Consider the following 20,442-nt stretch of genomic DNA (forward strand, 5'->3'; position numbering starts at 1 on the left):
TCCAAATATGTGAGATGTCATGACTCCAAATAAGGTTCAGATATTTTATGACTTCTTCTAACATTTCTCAACTGCATAAATTAATTACCACGCAGGATATCTGGAGCCAGGTAGTAATCCAACACACCAAGTGTGGGCAGAGTGGGAGAAATGGGGGTTTGGTTTGGGGCCCTCACAGCTCATTTTTTGACCATAAACACACATTTGATAAAATATCAAGATGATGCTCAGGGGGATTTCTCCCTCTCTCTTTAATTTGTTGAACCTTTCACCACCTGGCTCCTGGCTGCTGTATTGAAAAACACCAATATATTTTCATCTTTAGGCTATTTCATTTTTCTATCTACGATTTGTATTATATTTCTGCTTTATGTCTTGTGACGTCTGCTTTGGAAAGGTGCTATATAAATAAACTTAATTTACACTAATAGCCTACGAAGTCAAGTAATGTCAAAACTGTACATAATGGCAAATGTATTTATTTTATTTTATTTATATGTCTTTAATCCCATGGGCTCCCTAGTGTATCAGTGCTGACGCATGTTAGCAACCAAACAATGCTATATATTTGTATTTTAAGTAACAGACTCAACGTCGTAAGGGTGCATCCTCTTTTATCAGGACAGGTGAGTGTTACGTAAACCTTTCCATGTCGATCCAAGAGGAGGTGCCACTCCCACCGAAATACAAATGACTAACCCTTTATATCCGTGTGACCGCTTCACTTTCATCACGAGATGAGTGCTACGGACAGACAACCATGGACTGTATAGAATAAGCAGACGACTGACATATGAGACTGTCTGTCTGGTCGGTCGGTCGGTCTCGCGTCCACGGGGAATTTTGTCGCGGCGCGTGGGCTCTGCGCCCCCCGGAGGAAGTCTCTCGTGATGCTGCGTGACAACACCGGAGGTTAAGCGGTGTTTCTTTCAAAACAATTGTGAGCATTATCTCAAAGTTGCACTTCCTGTTATGGTAGACAATAAGAGTTGTATTTTGAAAGTTTTTTAACAGGAAATTATATTTTGTCCCACCCTGGTTGACTTCACAAAGTGTATCGCACAAACTTGTCAGCCTCCCCGGACTAGCCCAAAACTCCGCTAGTCTTTTGTTTTGTAATCCGTTTGAAGCAGGCAGTAACATGGGAACCATGCAGGAACAAAGATAGTGCCATGGTACGTATTCACAACACAAGTGACTGCACTGCGTGCGTAATGCAGCGCTGTTGCATGCTCGCTTTGCGTGTGGACCGCAGACTGTCAAGTCCTTGTTGACAGCTGCTGCTGCTGCTGGGCCTCGTTTTTACGTTAGTTATTGAACAACAAACTGTGGAAGACTGTCTTTATTATATTATCATTGACAGTTTAAATCAACAAAAAAAAAATGAAACTCGGTGTGTTCACTACTCTTTGTTAAAATGGTTAATCCCAAACTCTGGCTGTAGATCTGAGTAAAGCTATTCACTCAATGTCTTTCTTGCTTTACATTCTTCTGACGTCCGGTCTTTTAAAAACATACACAAGAATAAGACAAAAAATACTCTTTAAACTCAAGTATGCAACTACTACAAAATCAAATGTTACAGGGAGAACTTTTATTTGGAAATGTTTTTTATTGACTTTACAGTGTGAAGAGCGTGCACTCGATGCATTGTTTACATTCCAACACAAACACGCCGGGATATTCTGGAGCTACATTAAGCCAGTGAAGTGAGTCACAGTGCTGCTTTTGGTGGGACGAAAATAACAGCTGCACCGGTTTAATGATGCTGCCTCTTAAAGTGTTTTTTTTTTGTTTTTGTTTTTGGACAATTAGCTACATTTTGAAGCAACGTTGTAGGAAGACGATATTTCCTCGAGGTAATGAGCTGAGACGAGCTCTCTCTCAGGTCAAATCCAAAATTGGTAAAAAAAAGAAACTGTAACATGATCATGACTCTTTGCAGCCATTGTATTTATGAGCGTTGCTCTAATTTAGGTGCAAAATCTTCTTCTTTTCTTTTATTTGGGTGTCAGAGTTGTGTGTGATGACTCATTCTCTGTTCAAGTTCAAGTCGTCATTTTAACCGACAGAATCCAGGTTTGTCAGCTAAAAGTTGGAAGAGTTCCCTTTTTGAGAATGAGAAACTGAGAAAGAAATAATCTGCGTTTCTTTCCATAAATGAGTTATTGCCAAGGCGGAGTATTATCCAGCTCATAAATAATGGCATGTTGAAGTTTTTCGCGAGATATAGTGATGACAAAGTGTTCGGCTTTAGCTCAGTTTATCATCGTTTTTGGCAGCTTTCAGGAGCCAAACCCTGTTGTGTGTGTGTGTGTGTGTGTGTGTGTGTGTGTGTGTGTGTGTGTGTGTGTGTTTACAACCAACTGAACAAATGTTAGGGAGTACTTTATTTGACAAAACGCATGTGATCCTTTTTCCTGTCCCTAGATAAATAGAGATGACAAAAGATGTGATTGAACTCTTATACAAGCTGCGTAACATTACTACATCAACACACTTTGTATGGCACTAATAAAAGAGTCCTTCTCTTTTATTCACTCTTAATATCTATGCAGTGACCAACTCACACGCTGTTAGTAAATCATAGAGGGATATAGACATTAATCAGATACTGAGAAATATTATATAGAATATTGATTATCTTGGAAAGATAATTATATTTATAACTATCTTAACTTTGTTCAGTAAATTGGAGCTGTACACAGTGTTGTCCAACACACACTGTTTCCTATTTATAAGAGGAGAAGTGTGTATCTGGTCATCAGGGTTTACCTTTCCTCCCCGAGGTGCCAGAGGCCGATTATGTAATGTCAACGCTGGGTGTCCGTTACCTTCTGTTAAGTCTTCACTGTTAAGTACAGGCTCGTATATCTGAGAGAGAGAGAGAGAGAGAGAGAGAGAGAGAGAGAGAGAGAGAGAGAGAGAGAGAGAGAGAGAGAGAGAGAGAGAGAGAGAGAGAGAGAGAGAGAGAGAGAGAGAGAGAGAGAGAGAGAGAGAGAGAGAGAGAGAGAGAGAGAGAGAGAGAGAGAGAGAGAGAGAGAGAGAGAAAATATTCTGCATTAAGAGAGAGGCTTCATGCGTTTCTTCACTTCCTAGGTCAGTCTGCGAGCCTCACTCTGAATCCCCCGGTAACCATGGAGACCTATTTTGGGGAGCGACCAGACGCAGGTGTCTTCATCCTCAGCACTCAGAGTGAAGCCGTGGCCAATGAGCTGCAAGAGTTGTCCCTGCAGCCCGCCCCCAACCTGCTGCCAGTCAGACAGAGGAAGGATGGTAGGTGGCTTTTTTTGTTTGTTTTTTTTACACTCCAAATGAAACTGCTTCTAACTTCTTCAAAGCGCATTGTGAAATTACTAAGACTATTTTCTAATGAACTGTTTGAAGATGCAAAAGAAGTAAATGCTCCCAGAGGGGGGAAGAGGGTATTTTTCCAGCATCTGTAGAGCTGCTGCTAGCTGCTGCTAGAGTTTACATTTCAGACATACTGGGTCGCCCTTCCCATTACCTCATTATAAACAGCTAGTGCCGTCTTCCAAGTGCACCCAGTCTCAGGGGCGAGCTTGCTCACACACACACACACTCTCAAACTCGAGGAAAGGGACGTACACACGCTGTATTTCAGCGAAGTGCACTTGACTAAAGAGCAAAGTTGACCTTAAACTTGACCCAAACACTCAGACGTGTGTGTATACATGAAATGCATCACTTATTCTTAAAAGAACGCCCCCCCCCCCCCCCAACGGATGATACTCTGTTCTAGCTGTGTAGGCTGCAGACAACATTGTTGAAACTGGGTTCAGATGTAAGGACCCATGCCCATTTACACCTGGCATTAAAGGGACCCTGTGCAGTTTTCTGCCACTAGTAACACTATGCAGAAATGCCTTTTAAACATTAATATTGCAGACCATCATGTGTGAATTGAGCAGCCCTGTGTACGGATAGAGATTGCATGTTAATGATGTAAATAGGGTCCGATTGAACCCGCAGCCTCTCTCTTCCTGGGATCTCAGCCACACCCCCCAGAGGCAGTGTCCAGCCCAAATGACTTGCAACAGACCTGCTCTATAGTATATTTAATCTGCACAATAAAGACGGAGCCAGTGACAGCTGACAAGTAGAGTCGTTTAAAAACTCAATCCCTGCTAATCAGCACATCTAATGGGGGATATTTTCTTGTTACTCACTGACTGGCCTTACAAGGGCACAACAGCCAGACACTGTTTGTTAGTGTTGAAGCATATTGCAGTAAAGGGGTGTAATATGTACGGTATTCTCACACTTGTCTGGCACGATAGCTGTAACTCATATAGACATTTGTTCACAGTTGAATTGTCTCTAGCTGGAGGCAGTGAGCTGGTGTCTTGTTGTGGGTGCTTGGATTTGATGATGCAGTTATTGCAAAAGAATATTGGTATTTTATGTGCATTTAATATTGTGGCAATGTGTTCCGTTACTTGAAGATCTGAAGCGTGTATTTGTATAGAAATATCTTTCTGTTAGCGTAACATCACGGAGAACTACTTTTATTCTGTCATGACTCATGTGTAGTCTGGTTTGACTCATTTAACCCCATGTTAGGTGACTGTAAAAGAGGTATTTATAGCACTGTTTTCCACTGCTTTTTTCCATTCAGTGGAAGATCTTATGCATTAGCGTTTGACCAATTAAAGTAAACTCTGGAGCAGAAATAAATATTTAATTTACGCAGAGAGATCTGGAGAAACACAATAATAAGACAAAGGACACGGTGCCTTAAGTGTAAACCCTTTTTCCACTGAATGGATGAAGAAAGAAATCTTATCTTCCTCCCGCTCTCTTTTTCTTTTCCTCAGAAGGACACAGCGCGGGGATGTTTTGTTTTTGTCTGTCAGGAGTGCAATATGAATGTGTCTGCTACAGTAAGTAAACAGCTGACACAGTAATCTGATACATGTGGGCAAAGGACTGTACCAGTTAGACGGGCAAGCCCAGTGGAGCCCTCTATGTTAAAGTACGTGCATGTCTCCACCTTCTGGCCAATACAAGTACTGCAACCAGCGCTGCTCTCTGTGAGACAAACTCACGTGAACCCACGGTTCATGAACTGAACACCACCTGGACCCAAATTCTGTTGTAGTCTCCTTCAAATCCTGTGAATCAGCCCTGAATAACCCGTGTGTGTGTGTGTGCGTGTGTGTGTGTGTGTGTGTGTAAGGTGTGTGCAACCCTAGCCCCACTGTGCACAGATGACGAGGTTCTGGATTTAGCGATGAGGCCAGCTGGTCCTGCTATTTAGACCAGTTGGAGAGAGTACAGAGGTTAAGAGCAAAGAGAGATGTAATATCAGAGGAGGGTTGGTTGAAGTGAGAAACGGTAGTGGGGTATAGTGGGGGCAGGAGTACTCAGGAGGAAGAAAATAGAATATGAGGAAGAGTTCCTACGTGAGTTTGAGAAGCCTCTGTGTGCATGTAGCAACTTAAAGGAGCAGTGTGTAGCATTTAGGGGGATTTATTTGCAGAAATGGAATATAATATTCATAACTATGCTCCCATTAGTGTATAAAGACCTGAAACTAAGAATGGTTTATATCAACATAGGGAGGAGGTCTTCTTCACAGAGTCATGTTTCTACAGCAGCCCAGAGAGGACACACACACACACACACACACACACACACACACACACACACCCACACACACACACCAGGCTGTAGAGCCTTTCCCGGTTTTATGTCACCTGAAGGGCACCGTAGTTCTCGTCACGCTTTGGAAAGAGGTTTCATTTCGATGCAACCTCACCACTACATGCCACTGAATCCTGTTGAAGAAAAAGTACTAGTTTTGGACCCAACATGCAATTTTATGAAGAAATGATGCTTCACTCATATAGAAATTTAATGCATATTTAGAGCTGCTAAACACAGTAATTCAATTCCAATTTATTTAGTACAGCCCAAAATCACGAATAACAAATTTGCCTCAGAGGGCTTTACAATCTGTACGGCATACGACATCCTCAGTTCAAGGACCCTCACATCGGAGCAGGACAAACAGCAGAGGAGGGATCCCTCTACACAGGATGGACAGAAGTGCAAATGATGTCGTTGGTATGAACAACATAACACAGTTACAACACAGTCAATGCAGTACGGAGCCTTATTTTTAATTTAGCCTGCAAGAAAAGTGAGACGTGAGATCTTCTGACTTCCGTTTGACTGACACGTGGATCGATAGTTAATAACTACATTTCCATTTTGAGGTTTGAAAACAGAGAGACTCATTTAACGTGGATAGTGGGGAATAGAGTGGGTTGGAAAATGGGTATCAAGGAGTCAGCGGCTAAGTAACAACTATATATAGATGCTGTATATAACCTTAACATAGTGAATGAATAGTATGGCGATATACAAGATTACAAATAACTTTCTTAGAAGGACGGAGAATAGCGTCTTTATGTGGCGAGCGACAATGTGATTATGGGCGAGAGCATTGCGGTGACGTGCGAAACAACACCAGGGGGAGGAGGAGTTAATTTGACACTTGTTTACAGCTTTGTCTTGTTTTAGGAAGGGCACAGGTGATGAAACCGAAGATGAGGCTGATATGTAGCAATAAATACCTGTGGTGAATATGAAATTAACGTTTACAGCCGTAGTTAAGTTATAAAAGATTTAAATACACCAGGGCTGATTTGAATGCTTTATCCCTTTTCATAAAGTTATAGGTAACCGTTTGTGATCCATGATGCAGCTTTTCAGGACCCAAGTTTCTCTGAAAACCTTAAAAAAAAAAAATCCTTAATGAATCTTCAAAACTGCTTCTCAACAAGAACCAAATATGAGATCCATGGGCTTAATATAACGAACACACAGTATTCAGCTACCATTACGCGTTCGCTTAATGTCTTGAAGCTGGTGCAACTATTCCTCCGTGTTCTCGGAGCCTTTCTTTCATTTCCTGTATTACAGAGCGGGGGGGCGTCGGGGCTCTCTCTGAAGTATTGAGTCAGGTTTTTAATGAACACACTCACTGACACATTCGCTTACAGCAGCTACTTTTGGCAATGACCGTTGACCTCTAGTCTCATCATTTCCTCTCCGTGACATAACAGGGAATCCTTTTAATAGATCCATGGACTACCTCTGACGGACACTTAGTCCGAATCTCTGTGGGTCAAAGAGGTCAAGCAGAAAATACTTCTGAATATAAACTTTATTTTTTTCACAGGGTCTGGTTTGCACGGGGTTTTTGAGTACGTACATCTGTACTATTCTTGTGAACACGATGTCTCAGGCTTTTTTTTTAGCAACCAAAAGTGACATGAGAGGGTGGAGCTAAGCACAACCAAACGCTGAATAAGACATTCTTAGGCAACTTAAATGGTTGGAATTAACTCTCATGAAGTGAAACCACAGTGTAAAAGGGTTAAAGTTCTAAGATGAAAACACAGACTCCTCCCTGACCGACGTCCTAACGCATCCCCTTTATGCTCTATTTGACTCTAAATGGACCATATTTGACTAAATAAACATCATGCTGTTTGGAAGAAGACTTAAAACTAGCGATTGAGACCATAAACTCATTGTTTACAATGTTTACTGAGGTAATACATCAAGTGAGATGTAGTCATTTTCCCATAGACTTCTATATAATCTGACTTCTTTTTGCAACCAGAGGAGTCGCCCCCTGCTGGCCAGTAGAAAGAATTCAAGTTTCAGACACTTCTGCATCGGTTGCCGCCTGTTTAGCAGTTGTAGAGAAATTTAATTACTTCCACAGATATTAGCAAAATACCTCCTTCCCCTCCACATGGCCTCAGCATATCTACCTCTCCAAACCACTACTTTGAGACTAATATCCCCCCCCACTGACGGAGCAGGATCGAGCTCTGTGTGTGGGAGAGAGAGAGAGAGAGAGAGAGAGAGACTGAGATTTACAGTCCACTTGGAGCCCTGAGCATTTTGTTGGCTTTTATGATATGAGTACACTCTTTATAGGGACTGAGTCAGATACAAAAAATCTCTAAAATACTCTTAATGTTACATAAATTATACAGATATCGTCAGAGTTGAACACATTGTCTCACACACACACACATGTAGATCCACTCATTCTGAGTGCAAACACACAGCTACACTCATGCACACGGGATAATCCCTGCCCGTGTTTTGGTCGGGGGGCCTTATCTGAAGTAATGGCGGCTCAGAGCCCTGACTCGTTTTCTCCTCTCTTGTCACACTGAGGCGTTATTTGCCGGGGGACACCACATCTTGCGTCTAAACAACCCTCTGATACAAAAATACAACCGCAGACGCATCATCCTGCGTATTTAACGCGTACGGTGCACCCATAGACACAGACGGTCCCTCATGCCTGCAATCACTTCTTTGTTTGTGTGAGGCACTGCCGCCTCTACCTAATTTGTTTCATCAACATAATATGAACATGACAGGCGGCGTCGCTTCATCGTAACGCTAACCGACAGATGAGAAGGGAGCGCTTTGTTTTTTTCGTCACCTTGAACGAAGCCCCCCCCCCCCCCCCCCCCTTTCACCTTTTTTACATCATGTCACATTATCTGATGTCACCTGGGACAGAGCCTTAATAATGGTGATGAATGAAACTGTCAATGGACGGGAACAGGTGTTTTATACTGACAAGCAGGCAGGGAGAGGAGAAGCTGGAAGAGCGAGATAAATGTGTGTGTCAAATTCAAGCTGCTGCTGTGCTGCCGACTTAGCCTGTTGACCCTTATGTTCTTTTACATTTGCGTCACAATGCTAAGAGCATTACTGTTCTGTAAGAGTGGGGGATTTAAAGCGGTTATACTTCCACCATCTGTAATGCTCCTTGTTTTTGGTTCTTCTACGTTTAGACGACCGGTTGTGTGTCTCTGCTGATTTCAGACGACCTGGCAATCTTTGGTGCTGTACTCGACATGTTCCTGAGTTTGAGTTTGAGTCCTTCAAACATGGTTAGCAGGAAACAGGAGAGCACAAAAGTCAGGCAGGCGGGCAGAAAGACAAACGAACGAGTAGGAAGCAGACGGAAAAGATGCAGAGTGGAAGCAGGTGTTGCGGTGTTTGTTTGTGTGTGTGTGTGTGTGTGTGTGTGTATGTGTAATGATTTTAGGCCTGAACGCACGACGCCAGAGAGGTTCTCACACAGGTGCATCTCATCGACACCACACTGAGCTCAGATCAGAAGTGCTAAGTGAGAGGAATTTGGCGAGGAGGAAAGGGGGTTTGTGTGTGTGTGTGTGTGTGTGTGTGTGTGTGTGTGTGTGTGTGTGTGTGTGTGTGTGTGTGTGTGTGTGTGTGTGTGTGTGTGTGTGTGTGTGTGTGTGTGTGTGTGTGTGTGTGTGTGTGTGTGTGTGTGTGTGTGTGTGTGTGTGTGTGTTCGCGTGCGACCTGTGCCTGTCTGTGTCCGTCAGCGGCTGAATGACTGAGTACAGCAGCAGCTGGGACAGGCTGCTTGATCACGGATTCAACGACATTTGACACACGCGTCTTACTCAGTCCTGTAGCTGCAGCAAACACAGCAGAAGCTCTTCTAAAGCCGTGCAGTAGCTCTCATACAGTATCTTTTTATATATATATATATGCTTTTTTTTTATTTCAACACCACAATACATTCAAGGAGGACTTTGTTGTAGAGGACACTAATCTAATCCAATCAAGGAGCTTTTTCAAAACACTTTTGATGAGCAGGAGAAATCCCTTCTGATGGTCTGTGATTTCAGAAGCTTTGCACAACCCTTCTTCTCATAATACGTTACTTTGCTTTCAACAAAATTCCGTCACAGCAACATTACAATCGTCAAGAGGATTACGTTTTTGCGGATGTAAAGACTTGTGACAGCAGCCTAAATCCGAACACCTGGATTCAGCTGTAGCCCACTTCCTGCTTTTTGTTTTCTTTGCGCCCGAGTGTCATTCTGAGTAATCTTCCAGTTTGAGCGCCATGCTGGAACACCTGCCTGGCGTCCGCGTCGACCCTGCCCCAATCAGCAGGGACATGGAGGAGAGAGCCCTGCGGTTTGAGTTAGAGCGCCAGGCCTGTCAGACTCTCAGACAAGGTGGGATACCTGTTGTGTGTGTGTGTGTGTGTGTGTGTGTGTGTCGTGCTTTATGAAGGCAAACTTCCCACACATGCGATGGTTTAAAAAAATGTACGTAGCTTGATGGGTGAATGCTTTCACTTCAGCTGCAGTTCAGTAATTGGCCAAAAGGTCCACTCGGGCGATATATTTGCAGGTTACTGTCGATATAAAAAAAACAGCACATTACAGAAGTGCAGAGGCCTTTCCTCCGAGTGTCATCCAGGTTTATTTTCTGGATCTCAGGTGTTAAGTGGATCAAGTACTCTACAAGTGGCTGGGTTACAGTTGGGACTCAGCCAGCCTGGGCACAGCACACTTTGCCTTGAGCACATGAACTCGGCAACCTGTTGACTGTAGCGGCATGGGCCTCGCACCAAAGGAGCTGCACCGAGAGCAGGATGGACCGATTTAGGAACGGACAAACTCCTGCGACCTAAAAGACACTTTTAGAGATGTCTAAAAGTGTAATGACATGGATTGAGCCAACCCCTAAAAATAAGATTCAAGGGTGTTGTTTTTTTTAAACTGACATTATTGTGAAACAGGAGCATGTTGAACAGGATTCTGATTATGTATTGCACAGTGTGATTTCCCGGGGACTCTGGCAAGGCACATTTTTAAACACAGACACATGGGCGTCATTACAATTAGTGGGAATAATGAGATCAATTTACAGCTCTTTAATAAGCTGAGACTTATTATTTATATATTATTATAGTGTCCACGCTCCTCTGAAATGTCTCTCCTCCTGTGTGTGAGTGTTGGCAATTTACAGTACAGTTCTTTTAATTCAGCTGGCCGTCCGGAGAGATTGGGTTCCAAGCAGTTACAACATGGACACAAATAGAAAACTGAGCGAGAGGGAGAGAGAGAGAGAGAGAGGAGGACCACCGGTTAGAGATGAAAACATGTACGAAGAACAGGAAGTGCCGTTCTGAATTATGAAGACAAATTGACAGAAACACAATAATTCTAGTACAGAAACAGGCAGATAAAGAAGTACATTTAACTTGTGTAGCACTCAGTAATGATTTTAATAACAGACAACAAATCTACAAATGTCAGAAGAAGTTTAACAAACTCCAGTAGAAATGTGCTTGAAATCCATTTGAAGCAGTGTTTTGAAAGATGACGCTGATAGTTGTAGTAGTAGACAGTTGTCTTACTAAATACATTTGATTTTTAGTTTCGGGAAAAGCGGCTGCAGGTTGGCCAGAGATCATTTGGAGAAACTCCGTTTCAACTTGCTTTGAAATCTCACAAATGACAAACGTTGGCATTCAAGCATTAATTGTAATTTTGAATTCAGAGTTCACGTTCTTTTTCATACGGTGTTTACGTTGTTTACGTTGCTCCCTGTACAAGGCCCTCGTGTGTGATTATTGGAATTGATCTTGTCTGCATTAGGCTGTTGTTGAGCGAGGGTGCACTCACCGTTATGCGGTGGCATTTGAGCAATGAGCGCACTTTCCCAGAACAGAGTCTGTATCAGCACATCGCATCACTTGCCTGTCACCTCCTGGCACAAATCATCTGCCTCGAAAACAAGTGTTTTTTGTGTTTATGTGCGTGTGTGTGCGTGCGTGGGCGGGCTCGTTTCATAATTGTGTGTATATATTCACACTACGCAGACGGTAAGCTGAGGTATTAAGATGTGTGTTTATTTCTGCATGTTTAATACGCCGCCCTGTGTATGCTTGCACACGTTTTGCACGCTTGTAATGTGTGTGTGTGTGTGTGTGTGTGTGTAAGTGTTTGTCTCGTTAGTCGGGCCTTGCTTGCCTGCAGGAACCAGTTCATTTTTTTCCCGCTGCCAAGGTGAGAAACTGCACCATCCTGCGTCAGCCTCGTGCTCGTCAAAGAAATCAAAGGAAGATGAGTGTTTTTATTCTCCATCTCACGCTACTGTAGAGCACACAGGGGGGACTGTCTGCAGATTCTACCTGCAATAAGCAACAGTGACAGAACCTACTTTCCATATTACCAAACAGAGCTTTTTCTAACTGTGTGGAAAAACATAGAATGTAGAATTTGGAGCGTACAGCTACGTGGACTTGAGATAACTGAAAAAGGGGAACAAGAGCGGCAGATGCATGAGAAAGATTAGCGCGCTCGTCTGAAGTTGTTTGAGCATGTGCAAGTTAAGGGGAATTAATGACGGAGCAGACCAACACAGAAGAAGAAAGTCATGTTTTGATGTATGGGGGTTAATGTCTCTTTGTGTAGAGATGGAAAGAGGTTCAAGACAAAGACTTTTGGATGCAGTTCACAGCATAAAGGCACAACAATACAGCCGTTCCTCCACATTCATGTTATGATCGGTTTAATGTAACTGACCGATCAGTTATCCTTCATCGCGCGTAGTGTCGAACCCACAGAATTATCGCTCAACTTCACTGTTTAGTTTCACTCAAACCACTTCCTATATTGTTTTTGGCTGCAGAGTGGAGCTGTTATCTACCCAAAAAAAAGCCCCATTTGCTGCTGAAAAAGCCATTGTACGAACACCGAACACAGTGCAGCATTTAGCAGCTTCAGAGCCAGACTTTTCCACAACAGAGACCAAAACAGAGCTAAAAGGGGAGTCAATGTTGGACTTCCATCAGCAGCTGGCCAGAAACACGACTCCAAATCAAAACTAACGTTGCTCCCAAGTGGCCAAAAAGGAATTTAGAACAGCAGATGATATCATATGGAAGCACTGGTGTTATGTATGTGTTTTATATGTTGCTTTATAAAAGTGTTGTTCATATGTCCTCTGAGTTGTATGATTACAGCAGTTTGGTGAGTTATTTGCTAAATGTACCGAAGGCACTTTTCTGGCCCGCGATCCTCCTTTTTTTTTAGATGCATATCATGTACAAATCATATGCAATAATTAGTTTGCTGGTTTTATGAACTTAACCTGACTGCTGATCAAGTGGCCCCATGCGGGGTCACAGCCCGTGTTGCAGGAACGCTGTGCTGAGGAAAGTTGAGCTACAGCTTGAATGTCATTGAGGTGATTGGCGTCAGCACACGAGTGTCAGCAGTAAATTTTGACTTTATGGATTTGTCCTTTCACAAATCAGCTCTGATCAGAGGGAATGACGCAGCGATGAGGGTTTAGTGTACGTTCCCGACAAAAGAGGAGAGAATTTCACACGTAACTGTGCATGTTGAGGGAATGAGGATCTGGTATGCAATTATATTATATTGACAGAATTCAGTTTGTATTCAAAGTACTATCTTATTACTGGTAGTTGCCTCAACATGTGACCCACGTTGCAACACCTCAGCCACAGCTCTGCACTGCAAAGGTGTGAGCTAATACTGTCACTGCAGATGGTCAGGGTGTGGGCTAAAAGAGGCTTCTGCTTTTTTTTTTTTTTATTTAATGCTGAATTCATGACCCAGATATGCAGCAGCTTCCGATCTGCAGAAGATCATTTCCTGACGATTTTATATTTTCATTTGGGAAGTTCGCTCCTCAAACTTTTTGCTGACTTTTAATTTATTTTCGCCTGAGAGCATGCAAGGTTGGCTCAGAACGTGGTGAGTCAGAGCGAGTTTGATAGCTCCTCTGAGCGCGTGAACGCGGAGCCGTGACCCCAAAATGCAAATGCCAGTTAGCTCGAGGAGTTTTAATGATAGTTCCGTGTCGGTATCTGAGCCTCCGGGGCACCTGAATGGAAAGACTGAATCACACATGTATGGGAAATAATTGAAAATAAAAAAACATCTGGATGAATGAATTCACAGTCAACATGTGCATGTAGATCTCTTTCCTCGTATCGATCTTGGTCACACAGTCTTCTGTGGTGATGAGATGTGACACATGCAGCAGTGTGTGTGTGTGTGTGTGTGTGCGCTGCTATGTAACCAAATGCGTGAAACAGGAAACTGTTGGTGCGTCTGCGCCGTGGTTTCTTGGTGTGTTCATGTTTTTGTGTTTTCTTTTCCCCCGTAGTGTGTCACATAGCCTTTGATTGTCTTCTCACACACGACCACAGATAACTAATTCTGCTTATCAGCAGCTAACAGGGTAATAAGAACCTCTGTAGACAGCCTTAGATGTCACAATTATTACTTGTATTCAGATACAGAAAACCTTTCTTTAATGTTTTTTGTACTTGCACCTAGGTTGTGAGTAATATTGCTACCTTTGTGGCTTTCTGTGGCTGGGAACTGAGATAGAAATGATGTTCGGTATGTTCGGTTTGATCACGCTCTCTCGTTCTGCAGTGACTGACTTGTGCGTCTTCTGCTTCCTGTCTCTATGTTGGTGTTCAGTTCTCCAGCTGAAGCTACAGCAGAGAAGGTCCAGGGAGGAGTTGGTCAACCAGGGGATCATGGCACGTAAGTAAATGAAAGCAAAGTGTTTTAGGAAACAATGTTGGTCCATTCGAAAAGTCATTGTTTCCATTTTTGACTATTGTGTGTTCACAATGTCGGCCTTTTAGGATTATTTAACACTTCTAATGTGACCGTCACTTTTTTTTTTTTCTAATTAGTAATCTATTGATTGGTCATGTAAAATGTTCTCAGTCAGTGTGATAATGAAGTAACAATTATTTTCATTGCTGATCATTCTGGCGATTATTAATTCAATGAACCATTCTGTCGATAAAATGTCACTAATTAGTAAAAAATAAATGTCTGCAATTTCCCACCGTTCAAATAGCTTCTTTCATTCAACCTACAGTCCAATCCCCGAGGCTATCCAACGTATAATAAAAAAACAAACCATCAAATCCTCACGTTTAAGAATCCTGAGCAACATTTTTGCCCGAAAAACTAATTAGGCATTATTGCATATGTTGCAGATACATTTTCTGTTGATAAACTAATTGATTAGAATGATACAGAATTGAACTTAAACAAGTAGTATATAGAACATATGTGGCAACAAGATGGAAAAAAAGTATAATGCAATACAATTCTCCAAAATGACAATAAGTCCCATCACTATAAAGAGTTTCAACAAAACTGAAAATGTACTCCTACTTTAGGTAGCATGTACTGCTGGGCTGTCGTATTAAACTGCATTCGTATTACCTGGGTGTACCGATGAAAACTATCAACTGAGTGTCTGTCCGTTTCATGAAGTTTATTTTGTTTCATGCGGAGTCTTTTTCATTCACTCTCTGCCTGAGAGAAGCTGCCGTGTTGCTTTAGCGTTAGCCTCATTACTTGCCACACAGCAGTTCTCTGAAGTCATTTCGATTGCGGTCAGGACGGTGCCATCGTCTCCCAGCAGACTGCAGTTTCAGTCTTCAAAGAAAGGCGAATCAAGTTCACACTTCAAGCGTCATCAAGAGCATCCGTTTACCGCTCTCTGTCTGATTGAGAGATTTCCCCGTACGCCATCAAACTCCAAATGCTTGGATGCTTTCGACTGTTGGTGCTTATTATTATATATTATATGCATATTATATGCTTATGCTAATAGAAAAAATGCCTCCGCAGTGTTAAGAATACTGTCATTATCATCAAATGCCACAAGAAGAACATCCCATTCCGATGTTGTTAATAATTATTAGGAACATACATTTCGGTACTAGAGAATAACCTAAGTGGCCTGCCTATTATAATCCCATTTAGTCTCAAGCACACTGGCGCAGCTTATTTTCGAAAATATACAGAAATATTCATCTTCCGACTGTGACAGTTCATTTCATTGTAGTCTCACACGTTTTCACAAAGGAAGTGTGTGTAGCGCTCGGCTAGTATTTCTTATTTTTGTGCATCCACCTTTCTGCTGCAGGAATATATATTCTGTTCTGCTTCACAGACACACACACACACACACTACTTCCCTTTTACTAGATAAAGCTGATAATACAATACGTAGTTCTTATCTTTGTGGACAGACAGCATTAATAATGAGCAGGGCTCCGACCTCATCTGGTGGAGAGCTACTTTAAAATGAAAAGATTGCCAGCAGACATTCGCCATTGTTAAGAATGAGGGGACAAACGGGGCTGTTGAGTGTCTTAATTGTCTGTGAGTAGTGAGCATAAACTGTACATGCAGTCGGGTGAGAGAGAGAGAGACAGTCTAGCTGTGATCAGGCCAAGTGTGACCAGAGGAGACGGCTCTTGTCTGTCTTCACTTGTGTTTCTTTGTAGAAACCGACCGGGACGCAGATCAAAATGTTTTGTTCACATGGTCTCATCCAATTAGCCTCTCTACGCTCCTTAACCAATGGCTTGCTGCTTGATTAGGTGCTTGTTTTGTCTCCTTCAGTGTTCAGGGGGAATTACAGTACGTCTCAACAAGCCCTGCTGTTAGCATTTGTAATGTGAACGCAGCGGAGATTCTTATGTGGGGGACGGGAGGGCGATGTTGTTGTGTTGTCACTGACCACAGATTAGCCGTGGTGTGTGGTAGGGTGTGTTCATTTGACTCAGTGCTATAATAGGCCCACAGTGTGAAACCCTGCCTCGCATGTTATTTATACACTTCTCAGATGTGAAAAAATGTTTCTCAGCTAAACCTTCATGCGCCGGTGAAGCCCTTTTCCAAATATCTGTTAGCAAGAGCAATACAAAGAGCAGAATACTGGATTTACACTTACTGGTGGAGCTAGAGAAAAGTTCTCTTGTCTGAGATGAGACTCTGTGGTCGATATATGTACTGACAGCAACACACTTGACATGTTTGTTGAAGACAGCAGTGAGATTTAGGCTATTAAAGCTATTTCAAGAAGTATAAAATATGACGCACACTGTTTAAGTAATATACAGAGGGGAGCTACTTGAGCAACAAGCCAGTCGGTTAACGCATAAGAAAAAAACAAAGCCCTGGTTGGCAGCGGACTGACCATCAAAACACAGCCACCGCCAGAGGAAGCTACTCCATGTGCTCAAAGTTTAAAGACCGGGAACGCTGGTTAGCTTTAGCAGGGTGGCAAGAAGCCACGACGCAGCCACTCATGCTCATGATGGGGTCTTTTCTCTCTGACCTCACCCCACCACTCTCTATTTCCTCCTCTTCTTTTGCCCTTCGGTCTGTTGCTCCATTTTTCTTCCAGCTGCCTCTCTTCATTCATCCCTTATCCCCCCCGTTTTCCCTACATTCGGCTTTTCTGATGCTCCCGTCTTCTTCCTATCCATTTCGACCGCTTTCATCCCTCCAAGGTCTAATTTTGTGCTCATCCATCCGTCGTTCCCTCCATCCCACCCCTCGTTTTTCCCGTGTAGCGGACTGACAGGCAGGCTCAATCCCCCTGGTGGATGGGTGAGAGGTCTAAGAGGGTCGATGTCCCCAGGGGTGTGCAAGAGTGAGTGTGTACCAGCAGCAGTTTGACAATGCTCAGCGACGTGATCTCAGGCTTGAGCAGGTACCAGCAGTCTCGCCCAGGGTCGCTAATTTAGTCACACGGCTCGTGTGTGTGTGTGTGTGTGTGTGTGTGTGTGTGTGTGTGTGTGTGTGTGTGTGTGTGTGTGTGTGTGTGTGTGTGTGTGTGTGTGTGTGTGTGTGTGTGTGTGTGTGTGTGTGTGTGTGTGTGTGTGTGTGTGTGTGTGTGTGCCTGCGTACAGTGCAGTCAGAAAGTATGAGGACAGCAACACATTGGAGTTGAAATTAACTGACTTGGCCAGTCACAATTGCACCACTGTTTGTTTGGCCATTAAAAACGTATTTGTTGACTTGTCTGCATGTTTGAGATACAAACAAGACAACACTTTTGTCTATAGAGTTGTGGAACTGTGATACAAAAGGCCACGAATCACACACTGCCCACCCAATATGGATGTGGACGCCCCCATTAACCTCTCAGTCTTTGGTTAGTTTCAATTCCAGCGTGCCGACGGAGAGCCAAATCGGCAAAACACATTTCACCGTACACAGCAGCGTGTTGGTCCTTCATTGTGTTTGCGTTGCACTCTGAGAAAGTTAGCTTGCTTTAGTTGTTTATCTGCATGCATAAAACACGATAAGCAAAAAAGGTTGGACGTACATGTTATAACTTGGTGATATACATCACCTTCAAGAAGGGTGTCAAAGTACACCACCTTTAACCATTTTAGCTACATCCATTGTATAGCAAGCTTCACAAGTGCTATTTGGTACATTATGCTGCTTAAGAGTGATTAGGCCTGTCAGAGGCTTGGATGGCATTCAAAGCAAGAACAGCGAGGCGACTAAAGACATTTCTTACATTCATGAGACGTCTAAGAGCATCGATGGTATACTGATGATTTAAGGGTTGATCAATGATTTTTTTTTTTTTTTCCTACGTCGACATTTGCCGATTTTAACAAATTTACTCTCAGAATTAAGACGTTCTCAAGATAATCTATAGAATTTGTGGAGCGGCATGGTCACCTGCTGAGCCCCGCTAGTTTGCCATTTCTTTTACACGGACATGACATCCCACATCTCTCTTTTCCATATGCCTGCTCAGCAAAAAACGGTGTGGTCCATCAGATTAGTTCACCTTTTTTCTTTGAAAGCTTCTTTCTCAACTATGTTAAACCGTCTCCTTTGCGAGATATCTTGCATCAGCTGCTGTACTGGACCCATCTCGTGCTGCCTTGCTTTGTATTCGGAGCCTTTAGCAAAAGTTGTCAATATCCGGGGCTAGAGAGAGCTGCCTTTTTAGTGCTGGGCAACGATTAAAATATTTAATCGTGATTAATCGCATGGATTTTTTTGCGATTAATCGCATTGTTATGGCAAAGTTCAATAATGAATTCAAAAGTAGTGTATTGCGCACTTTTATTACTGCTATATGAACAAAAGGGCAATAACATTTGGTTCACGAGATGCAGGTAGCATGTTTTATACTTAATGTGAATATAATTCATACTTTGTTGGCATCTTATTCTGAAAACCGGATGTTCGTCTGAAGAAACCGGATGTTGTCTCACGTTAATCTTTCCGCTAACTTTCAAAGTCCTTCGCTCGCTCCCGATCTGTGCCGTTTAAATGTGTTTACTGTGAATTTCAGCATATAGGTGCACTAACATTACTGACTATAGGATGTTTGCTGGCTTTTATCCCACTGTTCTTGTAATCCTCTTGTTGTTATGTATATGTATGTCTCTTGTCTTTCAATTACAAAAAAAAAAAAAAAAATTATAATAAATTTAAAAAAATGCGTTAACACGCGATAAAATAATTGTCGGCCTTAATTAATGAATGCGTTAACGCGTTAACTTGCCCAGCACTAATATATATATATATATATATATTCTTACATGCAATATAACATGATTTAATATATTTGAGGTTTAGATTCTTGTTTTAGAAGCGACATCATAAAGCCTGTACTGATATGCTACATTTAACTCAGCATTGTGGTGTCATCACAACCCTTTAGGCTGTTAGGTGTCTGGCACCACTAATCCCTGGGTTTTTGCATAATCATAGGCCTGCAGCAAGTCTTGCTTGAGTCATTTGGGAATGCTGAACAGATTCCATAAATTTCACCGCTGTAAAGAGACTCGCTGGACTGGAACCCTCGGAGTCCGTCCCATTACACCTCTCCCTCTACCTGCTAGTGGAACCACTGCCCAGGCTATTGTGCATTTTCTTCTGTCATAGAATGTAAATGTGTGAGTCTGTACAGCGAGAACAAGCATTTACTACGCTGGCATGGCACTCAAAATGAGAGAAAGGGAAAGCTTTGGCAATGTAAGAGCAATATCCCTCACCATCAGTTTAACCTGTTCAAACTGAACTGGAGCTGAACTGTAGAAGCAAAGAGACATTCAAAGCCATTTGGCTCTCCATTCCCCTCAATGGCATGAATGTACACACTGCCATGTTAATGTCCTCTCTCTCTCTCTCTCTCTCTCTCTCTCTCTCTCTCTCTCTTTCTCTCTTTCTCTCTCTTTCGCCCCGCTTTTGCTCTGATCTCACTCTTTATTCTTCAAGCCCTGAAAAGTTCAGCTTCCTTCCACGAACAGAGACGGAGCTTGGAACGAGCTCGGGTGAGTATCTCATCCTCGAATCTATCGGTAGACTCAAAACGTGCCTGTTTCAAGCAGACATTCAATCTCTAGGCTTTGTACCATCTGACATCATAACAGCATCGCTTGAATAATAATGTAAATACAGAAGGGCTGGAAATGACAAGTATGCGCTGAGATAAAGACCATCTGCACAGACAAATATGCTTTTTATATTGTAAAGTGCGATGTGCATTGAAAGTTAGTAAGATAAATAGAAACAAATATTGGTGTCAATGATGGGTTGCTTGAGAACAGTTGGTAACTACTGCTCTAAATGGTGTATCATGTACAGTTGGTGATGATTGCAAAAGAGGAAATCTGGGTTTGACCTTGAGAAGTAATGGACAGATGAAATGTTGGTGAGAGAATGAGTTATGGGGAAAATTATAAGCAGGTGGTATAAATCCAAATGTGAG

General features: G+C 42.6%; 1 protein-coding gene across 4 annotated transcripts in view; it reads left to right on the plus strand.

Annotated features, from left to right (window-relative positions):
- The first annotated feature begins 980 nt into the window (after positions 1–980).
- The window catches only part of LOC142943562 (myocardin-related transcription factor A-like), a 32,442-nt gene continuing 12,980 nt past the window's right edge, over positions 981–20,442 (plus strand). The window contains exons 1-5 of one of the 4 annotated variants that reach the window (XM_076085143.1): positions 981–1,175; positions 1,627–1,709; positions 3,100–3,276; positions 14,358–14,423; positions 19,950–20,005. In XM_076085143.1, coding sequence (XP_075941258.1) covers positions 3,138–3,276; positions 14,358–14,423; positions 19,950–20,005 — 261 coding nt within the window. In that variant the 5' untranslated portion in view covers positions 981–1,175; positions 1,627–1,709; positions 3,100–3,137. Of the gene's footprint in view, positions 1,176–1,626; positions 1,710–2,939; positions 3,277–8,541; positions 10,062–14,357; positions 14,424–19,949; positions 20,006–20,442 lie in introns of those variants that run through there. The other 3 variants (XM_076085160.1, XM_076085167.1, XM_076085152.1) reach the window with 3 other exon arrangements.

Source organism: Anarhichas minor, unplaced genomic scaffold (assembly GCF_050575085.1).
Source record: "Anarhichas minor isolate MPS153535 unplaced genomic scaffold, ASM5057508v1 ptg000007l, whole genome shotgun sequence".
In the NCBI taxonomy this organism is placed as follows: domain Eukaryota; kingdom Metazoa; phylum Chordata; class Actinopteri; order Perciformes; family Anarhichadidae; genus Anarhichas; species Anarhichas minor.